Source organism: Halichoeres trimaculatus, unplaced genomic scaffold, assembly GCF_033239565.1.
Source record: "Halichoeres trimaculatus isolate MK-OKI-2021-1 unplaced genomic scaffold, fHalTri1.1 fHalTri1_scaffold_18, whole genome shotgun sequence".
NCBI classification, from domain to species: Eukaryota; Metazoa; Chordata; class Actinopteri; order Labriformes; family Labridae; genus Halichoeres; species Halichoeres trimaculatus.
The window spans coordinates 497501-511479 of NW_027437196.1; the positions used below are offsets into that span (position 1 = coordinate 497501).

The 13979-nt window shown below is 48.0% G+C and overlaps 1 protein-coding gene across 2 annotated transcripts in view; it reads right to left on the bottom strand.

The window, feature by feature from the left end:
• Positions 1 to 4881: 4881 nt before the first annotated feature.
• Positions 4882 to 13979, bottom strand: part of gpr158a (G protein-coupled receptor 158a) — a 61754-nt gene continuing 52656 nt past the window's right edge. Inside the window, exons 9-12 of one of the 2 annotated variants that reach the window (XM_074693166.1) lie at positions 12123 to 12228; positions 11688 to 11834; positions 11523 to 11606; positions 4882 to 11142 (exon numbers count right to left, since the gene is read on the bottom strand). In XM_074693166.1, the coding sequence (XP_074549267.1) occupies positions 9289 to 11142; positions 11523 to 11606; positions 11688 to 11834; positions 12123 to 12228 (2191 nt within the window). In that variant the 3' untranslated portion in view covers positions 4882 to 9288. The remainder of the gene's footprint in view (positions 11143 to 11522; positions 11607 to 11687; positions 11835 to 12122; positions 12229 to 13979) is intronic. The other variant, XM_074693167.1, reaches the window with a different exon arrangement.

Below are 13979 nucleotides of genomic sequence, written 5' to 3' on the forward strand. Positions count from 1 at the left end.
TGTTTTCTGACGGGGACGATGAATCACTGGCTGTGACCCGTTTGTTTCTCACGCCTGCGTCAGCGAGCGGCGAGCGGCGTGCTGAGCTGCAGAGCTTTAACGTGTTAATGTGAGCGTGGGGGGGGTGACTGTCAGCTCCTCCAGATGTGGAGGTGGAGGAGGCTCTGTGTGACTCATTGGTACGCACATCACCAGGGGGGCCACCAGGGGGCCCTCTAATGACGGAGGGACTCTGTGTGGGAGCCCAGACCAGAGGAGGAGGATCAGGGACTGGTATCAGACCCTGATGAGGCTGCTGCACATCCAGGCCCAGAACCAGATCCTTTAACAAGGTTTAAAGGGTCAGTCCGTCTAGAATAAAACATGCTAACTCAGAGTCCTCGTCAGCGGCGGCTCAGGTGACCTCAGGAAAGACGGTCTCACATGACGGAGGTGAAGCTGTCAGATCTTTACACGGCTCCTCAGGTTACACTCAGCTCCTCACAGCTCCACAGCTCCACAGCTCCACAGCTCCACAGCCAGCTGCTGCTCCGTTAGAGGAAGGAAAGGATGAATCTACATCCAATAATATCCACTAATCAATATCTACCTCTACATCGAGCCACGCCGCAGGTTTTATAAACTGTGGCTTCAAGGTAAACTTTGAGACTTTGAAGAGAAACCTCCTGTGGGAGAAGTGAAGAATACACAACCTGCAGTTCATCAAGTGTCCACTAGAGGCAGGTCAATTCTCTCAGCATGTTTACAGCACGAGATGAGAGCATCCTGCTTTCTTTATCACTCCATTTCTTTCTGTAACTTTGAAGCTTTTCTAACTTTCCTCCTGGATCACATGAAGAGGAAAACTGAGCATAATTAGACTTTAATTAGACACACTATGAATTTAGCAAACCTCCACAGGTCTCTGAGCTTTAATCAGAGAAAGAGGAGCAATGAGGAGGTGAGGAGGCTAACACGATGAGCTACTGAAGCTACGTTTGTTTCCTGCCCCGGGCTGTCAACACAATATTTCTGCTGCATTTCCTGGCTTTTGGAGCCAGCCCCAAGTGGACACTGGAGGAACTGCAGCTTTTTGCACTTCAGCCAAGGCTTCACCTTCAAACCCAACTCAGTTTGTCTCAGTACAGCACAAATTTTGTGGCGTTTCCTTTGACTTAGATCGGGACAGGACCCCCAATCTCTGACCCGTACCGTCCCACTTTCTGGTTCCGTTCTGTTGGAGTGACAGGCTAAACTGATCCGACCCCAGAAAGTGGAGCTAAAATTTCTGCAGGCTGCTGATTGGTGGAAAGAATCATCACTTCCTGTGTGACAGCGGTGATAAAGAACAACACATAACCCTGACACGTTTAAACCTCCAGTCCACTTCCTGTAGAGAACTTCCTGTTTGTTTGGAGAATGGCGTCGCCAACAGCCTGAAACTGTGTCACGTTTTCCTTCTTCGTTGAATTTATTAGCGGGGTACACGTTAGCTGTGTTCGGATTCAGGGGCTGCAGCCTACAAAGGCTGAATTTAAAGACTGATTACGCCACAGCGGTGCGTCGAAGGCTGTCCCAATTCAAAGGCTCCTCCAAATGCAGGCGACGAATCCAGCTTCCTTTACAGGTGCCACGAAGGACGGATTCGGTGAATCCTTCATAGCCTCACATATCCTAAGATCCATGGTGCGTGAACGCTGAAGATGATAAACACGGCCGAACTCCAGAAGGAGTCCTGATTTATCCAGATGTGAAGGATTTCTGGCAACAACTATGTGACTGTGTTTCTACAAAATTAAAAAATATTTTGTTTTACTGAGTAAAAACCTGTTTGGGCTCTTTTCAGGTAACATACTGAGGAAAAACAGTTTTTTATACATCTTTTCATCATTAAATAAATATATGTTCATAAATGTAACTACTCTGGGGAAAAAAACTTACTTGGTGTTTTTTTTTTTTTTTTTTTTTTTTTACAGGAAATTCAAAAAAGACATTAAATCATTTCAGCAGCTTTTATTTTATGCTTTTTTTTGTCCACCATCCCATCAATGTTAATAATAATAATAATAATAGTAATAATAATAATAATAATAATAATAATAATAATAATAATAATAATAATATCAATTATAATGATAATAATAATAATAATAATAATAATAATAATAATAATAATAATAATAATAATAATAATAATAATAATAATAATAATAAAAATAATAACAATAAAGAAGCAAAATAAAAAAAAAATAATAATAGCTAAAATAATCCTGTTTTTAATGTGAGGTGTTGGTTTACGTGTGTTTAAAAGTAATGTAAGCCTGACAGGTGAGGGTGGCGCTGTGTGACGTTGAGGGTGACAAACAGGAAATGCTTCGTAGACCAGACCGTCTCAGTTCAGTTTGGCCTTTGTGGTCTACACAGGCTACGAAGGCTGGGTCCTCTGAAGGATACAGCCTACAGAGGCTGCAGCTCCTGGATTGAGACACAGCCTGTGTCACGCTGCTATGGCATCACGCCAGGAGAAACACAAACTGGATCAGGCTTTACTGATCCAACCCGGACCAGACCGTACTGATCCAAACCGGACCCGACTGTACTGATCCAAACTGGATCAGGCTTTACTGATCCAAACCGGACCACTTGGTGGAACCGGGGCTTAGAGCTGAGCTCCGCCTCTGAGTCTGTTTCTGAAAGTTCAAGTCCCACCACAGGAACCCATACGCTCCACAACACCTGTACACCAACCTCTAAGGAACCACGTGAATTCTGGGTAATGTAGTTTTTGGAACAGCCAGGTGAGACACAACACACAAACACATTCCCTCTCTGTGAGTCACACGTCCACCATGACACGAGATGTCCTGATCCCCCCTCCATGGGAAAGACAGATGAGTCAGCGGCAGGGCACACATGCTCATCTCTCCTCCTCCTCCTCCTCCTCCTCCTCCTCCTCTGCCCACATGGCTCTGCCTCAAAGGCTGTGATTCAGTCCCATCACCGTCAGAGGGTTAAAATAAGAGACGCCCTGCTGGAGGAAGTGTCCTGCTGTCCTGGACAGATGACAGAGAGGCCTCCTTGGACTCCTCCCTCCTCCTTGGACTCCTCCCTCCTCCTTGGACTCCTCCCTCCTCCTGATGTGCAGGCGAAACCTCAGGGAGTGATGGATCAGTGTGATAAAGTTGTGAAGTGTCCTGCAGCCTGTCCTCATGTGTGCAGAGTGCCTGGGTCCCTGCATTGATCCTGTGTTTATCAGAAAGGCTCCTGAAGCGCTCTGCTAACCAGGATCAATGCTAACATGTTTGCTCTGCACCGCGTCCCCGGGCAGCGTTTTCTGCTGCATCACGGCTGCATCCAGAGGAACATGAAAACACGTCAGGAGCAGGTGGCGCTGGGAGAGAATTTGTCTCTGTGTCAGGGAGTAAATAACGTCCCTCTGACCTGTGATGGTTTAGGAATGAGGGGATAACAGCGCTCCGTCCCCCTGCAGAAGCTGGAGTCAGCATCTGATAGCATCTGGTGTCTCTGGCTTCCTGCGCGGCCTCCATCGATCTCCGTCCAAACCTACAACCAGCCGTAAAAGCATTTCAGGACGGTCGCCAAGACACGCACATCCTGCAGTCCTAAAGTGGTTCTGATGCACCGGGCTTTTAACGGCCCGGGTCTGCACGAGGACACTGATGCATGATGGGAGAGAAACACACCGAGAACAAACAGAGACAGACACGCACAGAGAGACAGGCTCAGGTTTCATATAAATGTTTATTGCAGAGGAGGTATCTTTTATGTACATGCTATCACAATATAACACAATATAAATCTACCAAATATTCCCATATATTGATGCTATCAGCTTGTCATAGAGCCGTAGTCATAACAAGCACAGAATACAGTGGGTTAGGGACAGAATCACTCACTATACAACTGGTAACAGTCCATAAAAGGTGGATTTTTTGTCTTTTTCTTCTATCGAGGGCAGTGAAACATCGGTCCTAGGATTATTAATCATCTGGAGTCATGCAGAAGCCACAAGATTTACAACGTTACAGCATCGAGTAGTAGTAGTAGCGATAGTAGAAGTTGTATTTGCTGTCAGGTGACTGGGTTTGGTCACGGTATGAGAGGAGGCGTGAGGTTTGAGATGAACGCGGCGAGCGGACGGACGGGGATCATGTGACAGACGGAATCATGTGACAGACGGGATCATGTGACAGACGGGATCATGTGACAGACAGGATCATGTGACAGAGAGCTACAGGACGCTGATCGATCCGTTCAAACCTCAGGCACAGAGACGGTCAGGTTTACGTTTGACACACAGAATGAACGGATGCTACAGCTAACATGCTAACAGGGAGATGAGCCCCAAACTACTGCTGCTGTCATTCATCCATGATATCAGGGGCGGATCCAGACCTCAGGGACCGGGTGTGGACTTGACTTCCTGCCTCCATCCATCGGGAAAAACACATTTTAAAGATACGAGGACGTTCGTTTATTTAAAGCTTAATTAAAGCTCCTGTGAGGAAAATTTTGATCTGCGTCAGCTCTGGCGCCCCCTGTGGACAAATGTATAAACTCCAGGTGTACTGTTCCAGGCTAGACGCCACAAACTGAACGATCCTCAGGGTTCAAAGGTCACGATGGATTAGCGGCAGGCTAACAGGTTTGTGTTAAATCTGTGATTGACCTTTGGCTAAGCCCCGCCCACAATCTGAGGCAGCAGGTTGGGACTTTGCTGTAAAGAAAAATAAAGTTACCTTTAACTCCAAAACCACCACTGCAGTCTGATGGACTGTTTGCGATTTTCTCTAACGTTAGCTAAAGTTAGCTTAGCGTTAGCTCCTAGCTGAGTTGTTCATCATGTCTCTTTGTTTATTGGGAGTTCATTGGCCTGTTTTCTTGGTGACGGTACATTAAAGGGCTCTAGCTAAGCTAACGTTAGCTTCTGGAGCTTAGCTTTATTAGCTTAGCCTCATTAGCTTGTCTGTAATAGTTGAGATAACAAAGGTTGTCAAACGCTCCAAAGTAACAGAGACACCCTTGTGTTTTGAGAGCGAGTGAAGGGGGCGTGGCTTAGGGGCGTGGCTTAGCCATAAGTCAATTCAAAGTGATAAACATCAGCAGGTTGGCCTTTTGTCTTACCTTTCAAAATAAAAGCACAAACAAAATAAAATGTGTAATCTCTCACAGAAGCTTCAGTTTTTAAAAGATTACAAATAAAATCAAGACCAAAAAACAAAACAAACAAGGAAAAAAAAATAGCCAAAATAGTAAAACACAAGTCCCGCCCCTGACATGCAAGCAGCCAATCAGGATTTAAGAGTTGGCCAATCAGCTTTCAGAGAGTGTATGCCACCCTGAGGCACTCCCCTGGATCCGCCCCTGTTTTTATTTCTCTGGCTGTAGTTTGGTTAAAATCAATTTTAAAAAATCCAGAAGAAAATCAGTTTGATGTCGTCACACGTTGCTGTTTCTGGGTCTTTTTAGATTAAACTGAGTCAGATGAAATAAAATCATTTATCAAACCGTGCTGGTTGAAATGATAACCAAACACGCGTGTGTGTTATTCATCTCCCGGGCAGTTAGGATCCAGGGCGGCAGTGAATCTGGAGACTGAGGTGTGTTTTATAATGAAGGATGTGAAATGTGGTTGTTGTCAGACGAGGGATCCCCCCGGAGTGACAGGATCCTCCAGCTGCTCCCTCTGTTCACATGATGGATGACTCCAACCTCTGCGTCATAAATATCAAACAGATCCATCAAAGCATCACGACCAACCCGAGCACGCCAACGCCTTCCTCACACGGGGTCCTGAAGGGACCCATAAAACAGAGGAGGTCTCAGGCTGTCAGAGGACGCACGGCGTGTTGGAGATGTTTCAGAGCAGACACGGGTCACAGTCTCTGATCGTCCCTCAGCTGGTGGAGGCAGAAAGACGCAGCGCTAGAGGAAAGAGACTTTCTGTCAGACTGAGCCCAACACCTCCAGCAAACAGGGTTCAGAGTCTGAAGATGATGCTTCAGGTGATGTACGGACACAGAGCGGTCGTTACCTCAGGTGTGACACAGGTAGATATACGCAGGAGGAGGGGGCTGTAGGATGCAGAGCGTGGGATGAATATTTAGACATTTTGATACAAAACACTGAACAGATAAAAACCTTCAAAGGTTTAGTCAGATTGGTTTTTAGCAGCCACACGCAGAGCCTACGTCTCTACCCATCAGCCTCAGCGACCACACGGACGCCAGCCCGAACATGCAGGACGACCTTCAGAGCGGGAACGCACCAGTGAGGCCAAAATTAAGGAGAGGGCTGAGCTGACATCACTAAACGGCAGTGTGCTAACAGTTTCACTGTTAAAGGAGGAGTCTGTATAAAAACAAAAACAAAAAAACCTTCTTTCTTTCCTTTTTTTAAGTAACTTTAAATATTTAAGTTGATCAAACTAAACTCTGAGGTCTGTCAACAAGGCAACATCAACACAACTCTGATGGATGAATGTTGAAGACAGCAGTGAAATACAAAAACTGCAGTTCCTCAAGTGTCCACTAGAGGCTGGCTCCAAAATAAGGGATTTCTCACTCAGTCCCATATCAAATGTTTCTGAAAAACCTACTTCAAATGTTTTTTCCCCTTTTTTTAACCTCTTAAGACCAAGCGTCCACATATGTTGACCCATAATACTTAATTTTTTCAAATTTGACCAATTAGCCGCATTTAGGGAAACTGCCCACATCATTGGTGAAATCACATCATTACACTCATTTTAGTGAAAAAAAGATGTATTTAGATAGAATAACACCACTGTCAAAAAAACTAATGGAAAACTCATAACAAAAATAATCAAATTTCCCGTAAAAAGACCAAGTTTAGTTGTTATACTTGATAGGTCTTACTTATCCCAAATAGCAAGGTGAATTAAAAATTGCACACCAGGAAAAAGCTCGGGTCTTGAGAGGTTAATGTCAGTGTTGGTAAAAACTGAGCTGGGGTGAGTTTTTTATGTTTGATTAGCTGGTTGTAAAGGATGTTGGCTACCTCCACAATTTTTAAAGTAACGATTAGATAGATAAGGAAGCTTATACAGAGAGCAAAAACTGCAGTTCCTCAAATGTCCACTAGAGGCTGGCTCCAAAAGTCAAGGGTTTCTCAATCAGTCCCATATTAAAAGCTTCTGAACGTCCTACTTTAACCGTTTTTCCCCTTTCATTAATGTCAGAGTTGGTAAAAACTGTGTTGGGGTGGGTTTTTAAATTTTAGTATTATTTTTTAATTATAATTATTTTTTTTAAAATCAGAAGCACATTCATTTTTGATTGGCTGGTGGTGAAGGATGTTCGCTACCTCCACAGTGTTTATAGTAAAGGTTAGCATCAAGCTAAAACATCTGGTCCTGGATAAGGAAGCTGATACAGAGTGTAAAAACTGCAGTTCCTCAAATGTCCACTAGAGGCTGGCTCCAAAAGTCAAGGGTTTCTCACTCAGTCCCATATTAAATACTTCTGTACATCCTGCTTTAACTGTTTTTCCCCTTTCTTTAATGTCAGTGTTGGTAAAAACTGTGTTGGGGTGAGTTTTTTATTTTTATTTATTATTTATTTATTTTATTTTATTTTTTTATCAGGAGCACATTTATTTTTGATTGGCTGATGGTGAAGGATGTTGGCTACCTCCACAGTGTTTATAGTAAAGGTTAGCATCAAGCTAAAACATCTGGTCCTGCATAAGGAAGCTGATACAGAGTGAAAAAACTGCAGTTCCTCAAATGTCCACTAGAGGCTGGTTCCAAAAGCCTAGGAATCAGGATTATGTCTCATATTAAAACAGATTAAAAATGTTAACAGCAGTTTGGTCGAGATATTTCACTTCTTTTTTTGTTAAACCGTACAAGAAGTGATTTATCTCATGTATCTGTTTTGGATATTAAAGCTGGGAGTTTTCAGTTTTTGGTGGATGTATTGGTCAACAGCAATGCCAACGTAAAGGACTCATGGACGTCTGTGAGCAGTAAAAAGGACGTAAAGGGAGGAGAAACGAGCCTTCAGGCTGAATCTAGGTACTACAAAGAGCCTGAACCACTTAGTTCCAGGAACCAACAGGTGACGACACAGAGAGTGTTTACAGTCTGCGCTCTAACCTGGCGACTGCAGCTGATGAGTTTCACGACTCGTCTCCACAGACACACACCTGTTGCAGTGATGTTGCCTCATTTCTGGACCTCAGTCACGTCTCTGGTACCGGTTCTGGTTCCCAGTTTGAGCGGTGTCCCACGTTAACCTGCTGACACGCTGGGCTCAGGAACAACCCTGATCCTGAACAGGAACAAAAACTGGACGTGGACTCACAAAGACCCAAAGCTGGTGCAGATCATGTCCTCACTGTTTCAGACACACGTCCATGCTAACGCTAACTAGCATAGAAACGACTCTCTCTGCACTAGAAGAAAAAAAACATCAAACATTTCTCAAACGTGGATGTAGAAAGAGGAAATAAAGAATCTTTAGGGTCCAGCTCCTCTCACACCTGGCTGTGCATGCTGTTTATATAGTTCACCGACACAAAGAGCCGAAGAAGAAGAAGAAGAAGGAGACGCCTCTCGCTTCGCTTCAGACCGGCACAAGACAATGCTAGTTAGTTAGGCACATACAGTACGTCTCTGCAGACCTGGAAGCTTTGGATCTGCAGAGAAACTACAATTAAATAGATCTAACCATGAAGAAGAGGAGATGTCTGAGTTTGGTCAGAGAGATCCTGTTCATGCTTTAAAACAAAAAGAAGAAGAAGAAGAAGAAGAAGAAGAAGAAGAAAGGTGTGTTTATGAGTCTGACTAAAGTGCAATAGACTGTTTCCTAACTGAGTCCAACGACCTCTAACGGACCCCGACCCTGACCCTGGTCTCTCTGAGTATCCACTGATTCTTTGGCTTTCTCTTTCTCTGTTTCCGTCATATCTCCCCGCTCACGCTGAATCCTCTGAGTGATGATGAGAGGAACGAAAAGAAAGACGTGATTTCATGTGTCTGTAGATTTCCTGGTGAAAGGCTGAATCAAAAGTTGCATAATTTCTCTAACGTCAGGATTCTCCTGCTTTAATCTGGAATGCTCGTCTTGACTTTTTGTTGTTTTTTTTTTTACATTTTACTTATTTTTAAAATCAGTAAAACAGGAACAAAACTCTCGGAAAGGAAGGCAACTTGTGGACTCGACCAGCTCTGCTCCAAGTCACCGCACTAACAGTAAAAGATTATTTAACGACCTCAGAGTGAAAAAAACATCGATAGCTCTAACTGTCCGTCCAGGGCGAAGGTCACGCCTTCTTGCTCGACGTGCTCTCCTCAAAGTCCCAGGGGCAGACGTCGGCCTTCCTGGCGGCGCTGGGAGCCGCTCCTTTAGGGTTTGTGGTGCTGGGTTTGGCAGAAGGAGCACTTCTGTCCGACGTGTCCTCGTAGTCCCACGGACACACTTCAGCCTTCGATTTGGCGGCTCCGACGTTGGCGCTCCTCCTCTTCTCGACCAGCTGCACCTCCTGCTGGCTCTCCACGTCCCACGGACAAACCTCGGCCACTTTCTGCTGGCTCAGCTGCTTCTCCGAGGATTTGCTTTTTGCTTTTGTTCGACTTTTCTCCTCCTCAGCGTCTTTCGGTCTGTCTGCCTCGGCCGTCCTCGTGGGGCTGCTCCCCTTCTTTTTGGACGGGGACTCCTTGGGTTTGGACTGCCGGGACGGACTGGGCGTCCTCTGTCCGGACTTTGGGGACACTGTGGTGCTGTCGTAGTCCCAGGGACATACGTCAGCTTTGGGCGTCGGTAGCTGGAGGGAGACTCCGGCTTTGGACGGCTCTGAAAGGGAGCTTTTTCCCTTCCCGTCCACGGGAGAGGTTCCTTTTCTCTGTTTGGTCGTATCTGGAGATCGAGACGTCTCGCTCTTCTTCTGCTGCTCCTCAAAGTCCCACGGACAGACCTCGGCTCGCTGTGTTTTGGAGCTCTCTGTGGGGGGGAGGGTCTGCTGAGTCTTTGCGGGTTTGGTTTGACTTGCTGGTTGTTGCTTCGATCCTCCCTCCGGACCTCCTTGGTTTTCGTCCTCCCACGGACAGACGTCAGCGCGGACGGCGGTGGCCCCTCTCGGAGGATCTTTTGAAGGTTTGCCGTTTGTCGGGGACTGGTCTGAAGCCTTCTGTTTCGTCTGGGACTTGGTGCCGGTCTTGGTGCTTCCTCCGTGGACCGTGGTGGTTTCCTTCGGAGCGATGGAGACGTGTTTCTGGACCTTGTTTTCAGACGGGGTTGGGAGATCCTCCACCTCCCAGGGGCAGACCTCGGACAGGTCGTAGAGGTCTTTTCCTTTGACGGGATCGGAGCAGATGGTGGGCTGGCTGCCGCTCCCCGGCTGCTTCATGACCCGGCTCTTTGCGGCGGTCTGTTTGTACTCGACCGACTGGCTGACGATCATCTTGGGCGGACTTTCGGCCTCTGGCTCCTCGGCGACCTTTGGGTCTTTGCTCTTTGGCTGGCTCTTCTTATTGCTGTCCTCGGGGCTCTGCGTCTTCCCGGTCAGGCCTAACGTCTTCTCTTTGGCGCTGGCGATGACGCTGAGGGACTTCTGCAGCATGGACGCTCTGGAGGGGATGGGCTTCTTGTCTGCGGTGAGGTTGTGGGCGCTTGCCGACTTGCAGACCAGAGGAACCGACTCTGTGGACTCGCTGGCGGCGTTGAGATTCTCGCTGGACTTCTTCTTGACCAGCTTCTTGCCCATGAGCGTGTCCAGGAGCGAGCCTTCGGCCGGGGTCACCTCCATCTTGTCGGTGGCGGAGCTGTTGGAGTCCTCGCTCTGGTCGCGGACGTGGTCGTAGCTGCTGTGGGACTTCTTCAGGGAGAAGACTTTGTTCTTCAGCGTCTCCTCCTTCGCCTGCTTCCCCGTGTGAGGGGCGTCGAACGGGTTTTTCTTCAGCATGCAGATGCTGTTGCGGTTGCTCCCGTGCTCCCCGGCCTCCTTGTCCTCTCGGCTGCACTGGCGGTGCACCGACTCGGGGATCTCCGTGATGCGTCTCATCAGCGAGCGGCCGAGGCCTTTCTTGGAGCTGCGCTTCTTCTGGAGGTGGGGGTTGTTGGCCAGCATCTTCTTCCTCTTGTAGATCTCCAGCTGGGAGTAGAGTTTCTTCAGCTCCTCCTGCAGGTCGACCAGGGGAAAACAAAGAGAGGTGAGGAGCTGCAGGAGCTGGTTTCTGAATACGACACCGTGGCCAAAGAAGCAGATCATCTACTGCACAGAGAACATGCCGTACAACCCAAGACACTGGACTACAGACTGCCCGTACACGATGCACTACGCAGGATCACATGCTGAGAAAGCAAAGACAGGACAGGTCCGGACAGAACCAAACGGTGTTTTCATGTTAGGTCTGAAATAGCCTCAAAGCTCCGCTCTTGGATCTGGATCTGTGTTTGTGGGCCCAAACTCTCCACTGTGGTCTGATTAGAAACTGGAGGTTAGGTTTTAGGAAGAGAGACTTCTTCAGCTCTAACAGACAAACAGAAATCTCTGCTCACGTTGGTTCGTTTTTCCCAACGACTGTCGCAAGACCTTACGCCACAGCCATTAACAGAGCTGAGGTGTCCCATTTCCTCTGGCGTCTGCAATAAGAAACTGCCATGGCTCAGTACCATCCTCTGGGTGAAGCAGAGTAACAGAGAGGCCGACGAGACGGAGCTTACCCGGATGTCCTCAGGATCTAAGCTGTGCTCGCTCCACGCCGACGTGATGCTGCTGTTCAGGTACGACCCCGAGCGGCCCATGTCCAGCTCGTCCTCGTAGGCCTCGGAGGCGATGTCGTCCCTCATGTGTGTGCCGGCGAACAGGAACTGCAGGAGAGGAGGAGAGGAGGAGGAGAGAGGGAGAGGAGGAGAGGAGGAGAGGAGCAGAGGAGGAGAGGAGGAGAGGAGGAGAGGAGCAGAGGAGGAGAGGAAGAGAGGAGGAGAGGAGCAGAGGAGGAGAGGAGCAGAGGAGGAGAGGAGGAGAGGAGGAGCAGAGGAGGAGAGGAGGAGGAGAGGAGGAGAGGAGGAGAGGAGCAGAGGAGCAGAGGAGCAGAGGAGCGTTAATGCAGGAGGCTGTGTCAGCTTTGCAGAGCGCGGCGTCCTGAGGAGGTTTACCTTTGGGATGAGGAGCAGACCCAGCGTGACCGTCACGGTGAGGTGGGTGTGGGTGAAGAAGAGCAGCAGCATCCAGTCTGGGTGGAGCTCAGGAGCCAGCGTGAACCTGGAAACACACACACGTTAAAACGGCTGCTGTGGTTCTCAGACCTGGACCTGATGGACAGAGACGTGTGCGGACGAAGGGGTACGGACCAATGAGTACGGACCAACTGGTACGGACAGCACGTCCTCGCCACTGAAGAGGGAACTGTGCTTGGGACATTTTCAGGCACGTTAGCGCACATGTTGGGCTCCAAAGAGGACACTTTGGTGTACTTTTGGCTCATGGTGAGGCACGTTAGTGTAAGTTTTGGCTCAATAAAGCCCTTTGAGATGTGTTTGGCACAAGTTTTGGCTGAAGGGGGCACTACATCATGAGTTTTGGCTCCTTAAAGGCACTTTAGCGCATGATTGGTCCTCAAGAGACCACATTAGCACCAAGATCCGGCTAAAGAGGGCCCCTCAGAGGACGCTTGGGTCTCAGTTTGACACTTTGACACAGTTCAACGAAACAGGACAGTTTTGCACATTTTACTCTTCAAAAAGCGACTTTAATGGGCTTTTTTGACTTACTTTATGTGCAATCTAGTCTCAAAGAGGACACTTTGGTGTACTTTTTGCTAATGGCGATGCACGTAAGTGTAAGTTTGGGCTCAATAAAGTGCTTTGAGATGTGTTTGGCTCCTGAAAGTACACTTTATCACAAGTTTTGGCTCAAGGGGGCACTAACTCATGAGTTTTGGTTTCTAAAAAGGCACTTTAGCGCACGATTGGTCTTCAAGAGAGCACAGTAGCACCAAGACCTGGCTCAAGAGGGCACTTCAGAGGATGTTTGGCTCTCAATATGACACTTTGACATGCATTTCAATATAAGATGACATTTTATGCACGTTTTGGCCCCAAACAGGGCACTTTGGAACAAGTTTAGTCTTGAGACGGCACTTTGAGAGGCGTTGGGCACCCAAGAGAGCACCTGAGCCCTGAGTTTAGACTCAACGTGTCACTTTTTCCAACAACTGGGCCGTGAAGGAGGTGCAACTGCCCCCCCTGCCCCCCTCCTGTGCACGCCCCTGCTGATGCAGAGAAGCAGAGCTGAGTTGATAAAGCCCTTAAAGATCTCCTGACGGCTGATGCTGGATTCCTGGAGTCCGGCCTGTCGCTGCTGTGGACTCTGATTGAATCAGGCTGTGATGCTCTCGCACACGGCTCCGTCTGCGCCGAGCCTCTCAGCTCCAGATGGAGCCTCAGAGACACACAGCAGCAGACTTAATGTGTTTTCAGCCAAACTAGATTTATACACTGTCTGTCGAGGTGTCAATTCACCGCCTCACATCACGCTCTGCGCGGCGAGGACACAATATTCCCCTCCTCTGGATCCTCAGAGAGGGGAGTGACCTTGATCTGGTCACAATATTCATCCTATTTATACATCAGAGGGTCAAACAGGAGCTGACGGAGGAGCAGCAGTCTCTGGGAAACGTGATAATTACCGACAGAAACGATAGTGGAGGAGAGAGGAGAGAGGAGCTCCAGCTTTTATTTATAGACCAACAGGCTGAGCAGTCAGACCCGGCGTGCTCCGAGGATACGAAGGGACTTCCTGTCAGGTGTTAATCCAAACACCGCGTGACGGGGCTGAAGCTGGCGAACAGATAATTATCAGCTCCAGGTCCAGGTCCAGGTCCAGGTCCAGCATCCTCCCCTGCTTCATTCATGGACTCAGTGTGCAGCTCAAACCTGATGACGACGGCAGCGAGCAGGAAGCCGCCGCTCTAACTGGTCACTCAGGGATCAAACACAAACGGATGCTGGACG